Source organism: Neltuma alba, unplaced genomic scaffold, assembly GCF_004799145.2.
Source record: "Neltuma alba isolate B1F8T4 unplaced genomic scaffold, ASM479914v2 tig00010570_pilon, whole genome shotgun sequence".
In the NCBI taxonomy this organism is placed as follows: domain Eukaryota; kingdom Viridiplantae; phylum Streptophyta; class Magnoliopsida; order Fabales; family Fabaceae; genus Neltuma; species Neltuma alba.
The window spans coordinates 36,045-43,402 of record NW_021635436.1 but is presented as its reverse complement, the minus strand read 5'-3'; the positions used below and the strand labels follow the sequence as shown (position 1 = coordinate 43,402).

Below are 7,358 nucleotides of genomic sequence, written 5' to 3'. Positions count from 1 at the left end.
CCGAAGTAAGGTGAGTTGTGTGGCGGAGGGTGATAATCTCCGCACGGAAAGCAGCTGCACGTAGGAGCTCCATCTCCTTCACATGGTGAATTATGAGGACGGCTGTCGGAGGATCCCCGATGCTCCACCGCATCGGCAAGAGAGATCGCTGGCATCATCAGAAACTGAACGGCGATGAAAAGCACAGCCAACAACTTGGCAACCATCTTACTTCTTATTAGGGCTCTTATCTTAATTATTGTGGCAGGGAGCACAGATAGATGCGAGTGCTGGCCCTTTATATATAATGTCACAATACTTCCTATATGCGTTGTCACTATCGATGTAATTATATTACGCACTTCTCTACGTTTTACTACCTCCGGTCCTAATTATAAGACCCAATTGACTAATTTGAGGAGATTAAGGAAGTAAGTTAAGTTAGTTATTTGTAACAAATAAGTGTTGCCATTCCTAAAATATCCTTGCTAATTAAGTGTGTTGGTTAGAACTATAATTATTAGAAGGACTATCTTGGGAAAAAATACATACATATGAGAGACAAAATGGATTGGGGTCTTATAATTAGGACCAAACTAAAAGTCAAACGGGGTCTTATATTAAGGACCGGAGGTAGTATTATTGATTATTAGGTGGTTGTTTTATTATTAGTCCTTTCATTGAAGAGTTCAACAATGGATTCCAATGTATTGAAATCCTTTAAATAAACTCAATGGTCAAGTTTCAACTTGGATGGGAAACTTCGTCACTCTTTCTAATTTGAATCTTTCCACATGTATCATATTTAATTTGTCCAAGTTATTGGAAATCATGATATATTTGATTAAATTTATGAATATTTTATACTTATTTAATTAACTTTTGCACGTCTCCCTCTCTCTAGTCAATTATAGGATAAAAAGAAATAAATTTTGTTATACAATTCACTCATGTTCTTTTAAAAAAAATATAAATGTGGGTATGAGGCCGGACGTAGGCAAGAGAGATGTCATTATATTACGTACTTTTCTACGTTTTATTATTTATTATTGGGTGGTTGTCATATTATTAGTCCTTTCATTGAAGAGTTCAACAATGGAGTTCAAATATATTGAAATCCTTTAAATAAACTCAATGGTCAAGTTTCAACTTGGATGGGAAACTTCTTCACACTTAGCGAGCACACAAATAGAGGACAGGCTACCAAGAAAATGTAGAGTGCCTATATACTTTATTGTTTATCACTTAGGGAGAAAGTATATATCGTAAGCATTATACTTGTATTGTTTATACGTGATGAAATAATCATGCACCATCGAGGTCTCTTGTGTGAATGTTTATTTGAGGTCGCTCCTTCAGGTTAATGTTAGGTAATTATATTAGTTGAGCTTTGCATACTTTGGGTCTGAGATAGATAGGGTTCCTAAACTGCTCGTTTAATTGGGATTCCTAAACCTTCTATCGGGAGTGAAAAAGAACTGCCTAACATGGAGTCAGTAAAGAGTGGGTCAACGAAACATGAACATTAATTTATGTTGTCACTAATTTCATGGTGACAGGTTGTCAGATTAGGGAAAATTTGTCACTAAAATTTTTTAAAAAATGACTGTTAAATTTCAAAATTTTTAGTCAGTAAAAAAAATGATGACATTCAAAAAACAAATAACAGCATATTTTTATAGTAATTTCTGATTTGGAATTTTAAAATTTAATGGTCTTTCTTTTTTAAGATTTTTCCTAATATCTACTGCTCTCTTCCTATTCCTAAATTATTTGTTAAAAAAGTATGCTTCTAAATATAATTCATTTGTAAAGTAATTAATGAATTTTTTTTAATTTTATCATTGTTAACTTAATAAATGCAGAGAAAATAAAATAAATGAGAGGGAGAAAATATAAATATATTATTAATACTTTTTTTTTAATGAAGTCAAAAGTTTAAAAAATTATTAATTTAATATATTTTTTAATTTGCAGGGTTTAGGATACCAAGTCATTTATAAACAAGAATATAGCAAGTACACATATATACTATGTAAAATAAAACCAAAAGTTATTATGATCTCATCTCCGAGGAAAATAGATTATTTTATAATAAATCTACGTTGATCTTGTTAAAATATTTTTTTTATCATTACTCTGTGATTGATAAAGACTCCCCTTTTATATTATATATAGTTTAATAGAGAAATGTTAAAAAATTATAAAAAAAAAAGAAAACAAAAAAAAAGGAGCCTTCCCTCTCGAGACAGGCACGTAAGACTCCAAAAACAAAAAAAAAAGAAAAAAAAAAGTCAGCATATATTTTTGTCGGATTCATATCACTGTTATTTCTCATCCATTATATCCTCTATGTTTATTGCGCATTTGGCGTGTTTTGTGTTCATGACATGGTAGCACTTAGATATAAATAAAATCTGCAGCAAGTCACCCCATTCGGGGAGAGAGATTTTTCCGCTTCCGCTTCCAATTTTCCTTCACTTCCCATTTTACTTGACTATAAGATTGTAATTTAAATGACTTAGATTTCATAATAAATCTATGAATACATTGTTGATTTTTTTTAAAATTAAATAAATAAAATTAAAATACTAAATTTCAGCTATAATAATTTTGTAAAAATGAAAAATATTTAATAAAATTATTTTTATAATATGCAATTTGAACTATTTTTTACAAAATTGTTCCAGTCCCAAGCTGCCCGACCTGATCCGGTCTAAAAAAATTAGCCTAAAAAAACAAAAGCAAGCAGGACAAACTGGGTTAAACTATTGGGTCAGACCGGTTTGGGCTTGTCTTCTGGCCCAAATGTCTAACCCGGTCTGGTGTTCCCCCCCTACTAATGACTTTTCAACCATATCATGCTCTCTTGACTCTGGTAGTCACTTCACTTCCTTGACTCCATTTCATCATTTCCTTGTTTCTCTCTCTTCATTTCCTCTCATCCCTTCATTGTTCTTGGGTTGGTTAACTGTTCCGGCCAAGATGAAGGTAATTTGAGTGTTTGATAGTCAGATCTGAGCGAAATTGAAGAGATTAAACCGAAGATAAAGATTGAAGCCAACTTGCTGTTTATAGTTTTTAGATTTTAGATCTGCCTCTTATTTCTTAAAGTTAAATTTCAGTTTGTTAAATATCCATGCAAAGTTTGAACTACGTTGTCTCTTATATGCTTATCCTCTGAAATCTTCTCTCTCCCCCTCTGGACTCCCTTTTCTATGTAGCTTACTGGTTAAAGGGGATTTTTTTTTGTATTTTTTTTGGGTTTTGGGCCATATTGTTCTTCATCCCTCATCTTTTCTTCGCCAATCACCATTAGACAACTTGTAGTGTTACACAATCTTCAAGCATCCTGTGTCTAAAAATTATTAAAAAATAAAATTTTTGTTCCAGTTTGCATCCACAGGAGTCCCTCAGCCCGGTCCAACCTGTCCTATCGTTACATACTGAATATTCCCCTTTTGCTTTTTTGCAGTTTGTTCGTCCGGATTTCTTTCTGCTTTGATTCTTCATTATTTTAGCTTCCCTTTGATATTCAGCTAATCAACAAAAAAAAAAATAAAAATAAAAAACAGAAGACCAAAAAAGGAGCTTTCCTTATTAAGAAAGGCGAGGAAGACTTCAAAAAAAAAGAAAAGGTGAGCGTATATTTTTGTCGGATTCACGTCACTATTCTTTCTCATCTGTTATATCCTCTATGTTTATTATGCATTTAGGGTGTTTTGCGTTCTTGACATGGGAGCACTTCTTCAATATAAATAAAATCTCCAGCAAGTCACTATTTGGGGAGAGAGATTTCTCCACTTCCCTTCCCAATTTTCCTTCACTTCCCATCTGTAAGATTGTAATTTAAATGATTTAGATTTCATAATAAAACTTTGTGTACATTGTTATTTTTGTTAAAAATTAAATAAACAAAATTAAACTACTAAATTTTAGCTATAATAATTTTAAAAAAAGAATAAATATTTTATAATATAAAAATTTGAACCGTTTAAATTGCAATCTTAAAAGATGAGAAGGAGATAGAAATGGGAGGAAAGGGAAGTGGAGAGGCCCTTTCCTCACTATTCGTCGTAAGCTGTATGGAAACGTCCATTTATGAAACTTGCCTAATGTGAAGAAAATGCACGTAGTTATCATTACAGAAGGAAAAAGCGTGTAATGAAAGCTTACACACACACGTTTCTGCTTTCTTATTATTGGACATCAGCAATATTCAGCATGGTCTAATAATATTCCTTTATTCGGATCCTTCAATTATTTTCAGTTTTGTTTCGGTGGATTTCTTTTCCTTTTCCTGTGGACGTTTTATGTTGAAGGCATCGTCAAATAGAGTTGAAATCTCCAAAAAAAAAAAGAGGTATATATATACATTTTGAAAGAATTTTCTCATATCCTTTTGTGTACATTGCTATTTATATCCATCCTTCACTCTTATGGAAGTCCTCGACCCTTTTGTTTTGTAGTTGTTTTCTGGCCTGATTTGTTGGTATTTGGATTTAGCTTTCTCTGGGTTAGTTGCTTTGTTCTTCTACACATCAACAAAGTCCTAGTACAAGGTTAGTATGCTCTAATTGTTTTTCTTTGGTTGTTTCTTTTTTTCTTTTTGTTTTTGTATTGTGTTTCTTCTTTTTGTCTTGTTCTTGGACTCTATCAACACACAGTACTCCTTCTTATGTCTAGTTTTAAATATAGTAACTTGATAATCAATTTATGAGAATTAAAAAAACTAGTTAAATTAATTATTTGTTAAAAAGCATATTAATTTTTTTAAAAATACTCATTCTTTTAACGAATTACATTGTAAAATGTTCTGATCAATTATACATATTATTATATGAAATTGATTGGGGTAGTTTAGGGAAAAAAATTAATAAATGTCAAAATAAAAAATTATGATCTTTTTTAGGACTAGAATAAATTTTTTCATTAATTAACTACTCATGGAGCTCCAAATTAAAAGCGAAAGTAATCAATAACAAAATTAGAATGGTTAATAAATATATAGAAATTGTCACTAGAACTATAAAAACAAAAGTAATTAATAAAAAAATTAAATTAGTCAATAGTCATACAAAAATACTCATGCCATTTCACAATAGTTAAAAATTATAAAATAGTACAAACTAATAGCTCTGATTTATGATTTTAAAATTCATCCACCTTGATTTGTCATTTAGTATTTTTAAAAACATTTTTGTGTGATTATTTTTTTAGTTAATCATATTCAATTGTATTTTTTATTATTTATTAATAAAATACCCCCTTCAATCTCATACAAGTAAAAATAATTGTTTCAGAAGATTTAAGAAAGTTAGTTATTTTTAAATTATTCATGAAATTTATTTTTTTCCCCTTGAAATGCCGCATCAGAAATGATTATTTATAACAAGTCTCACTATGCATATGTTATATTTTATTTTTCACCGGATCTGTTGTAATTTTGAATAGAGGTCCAATTGGGAACCTACATTAATACAACTTAAAATTGGGTAGTTTTTGCTTATAATAAAAAAATTTCTCGTAATTAAGATGGGATTTAATACAAGTCTGTCCATTAACTGAACCCAAAAAATCTAAAAAAAATAATTGCGGGACTAAAATCTAGATATATAATAAGACATATAAGACCAAAAAAAAAACAGACAAAGTTTAAGATCCTCATCTTTGTTGGCCCAAAAAAAAAAAAAATAGATGCATAGCTTTGATATATACCAGGCATAGGCTTTCAACTTCAAATGCTTCTTTTGTCTTTGGATTTTTATTGCATGAATGGCTTACTTTCTTGCGATCCCATTCAGGTCAATTTGCTTTCTCAATGGCGGGTACAGACTGTGGAGTCAATTGTGCGGCTGGACTTGCGGTAAGTATTGTGACGGCAGTGGGACGACAAGCTTGTTATTATTGTTATGAATTCAACAATCTTGTTACAAAGCTGGGTAAAGAACAAGAAGACTTGATATCAATAAGAGATGATGTGCAAAGCCAACTTGACAAAGACAAAGCTAACAATAAAGAGCCTTCACGAGACACTCAGAGGAAGTTTAAGGAAGCAAATGAACTCATAGACGAAGTGGACAAGCTGAAGGAGAAAGCAGAAGCAAAGAAAAGCTGCTGCGATGGGGTTTGCCCTAACTGGATCTGTCGATGTCTTGTTGGAAAGAAAGCAAAAGAGAAGACGGAAGCAATGAAGCAGCTCAATAACGAGTTGAGACCAAAGCTACCATTTTCTCGTCATAAATCACTCAAGTGCGTGCCCCCATCAAAAGATTTCATTCTATTTAAGTGCACAGAAGATGCGCGCAATGCAATCTTAATGGCACTGAAGGACGATAAGAAGATCAGAATTGGGCTTCATGGAATGGCGGGTTGTGGTAAGACATCATTGTTAGAAGAAGTGCGTGAGGAAGTGGAAGTCCGTAAACTTTTCAAGACAGCATTTGCAGTTGTGTCCAATAAACCAAATTACTATAAAATTCAAAAAAGCATTGCAGCACGCATAGGCTTGACATTTAAGACGGAGAAACATGTGCGTGATAGAGCTGCAAAATTGTTAATGGCATTTCAAGAGGATAAGAAATATCTTGTAATCCTGGATGATGTGTGGCAATTTCTTGACTTCAGAGACATAGGGATTCCTGTTGGTGAAAATTGCAAGGTTCTTCTAAGTACACGTCAGCGAAATATACTTGATATGATGAAATTTGATCCACCGCCGATTTATCTCTCACTATTAACAAATGAGGAAGCCTGGGACTTGTTCAAAGTGTATGCTGGTGAAATAAACGACCCATTCGAGCAAGTGGCTCAACGGATCACTTATGAATGTCACAGATTACCCGTTGCAATCAAAGCAGTGGCCAGAACTTTGAAGGGCAAAGGACTTCATGCGTGGAAAGATGCATTGAGAACATTGAAAGATCGCAGACGGCCTCTAAATATTGAAAAAGGACTGGAAGAACCTTATAGATGTCTCAAATATAGCATTGATGAGTTGGACGCAGAACAGATATCACTTTATTTATTATGTGCTCTGTGCCCCAGTGACTCAGAAATTGCAATTGAAATTTTGATCAGATTTGCATTTGGGTTGGACATATTTCGTGATATTTTTTTCGAATGAAGCAGCTAGGAACAGAGTGCGTGCAGCCATTGATAAATTCAAGGACGACTGTTTATTATTCAAGGAGGGACGGTATGTTAAATTACATGACATGTTTCATACTTTAGCTTTGTGGGAAGCGAAGGGAAAAACTCAAGTGATTACGGGGCCTCGACAGCTTATAGCCCAGGCAGATTATATGAAAGATACAAATAGATTGTATTGCCATGGTGCAGAAGAATTTCCGGATCAGTTGTTTTGCCCAGAACTGGAG

At 32.7% G+C, this 7,358-nt stretch overlaps 1 protein-coding gene across 1 annotated transcript; it reads left to right on the top strand.

Moving 5' to 3' along the window:
* The first annotated feature begins 5,800 nt into the window (after window positions 1-5,800).
* Window positions 5,801-7,105, top strand: LOC114757154 (probable disease resistance protein At1g61180). The gene has a single exon (XM_028946146.1). It carries the CDS (start codon window positions 5,801-5,803, stop codon window positions 7,103-7,105), a length of 1,305 nt encoding a protein of 434 aa, XP_028801979.1.
* The last annotated feature ends 253 nt before the right edge of the window (window positions 7,106-7,358 follow it).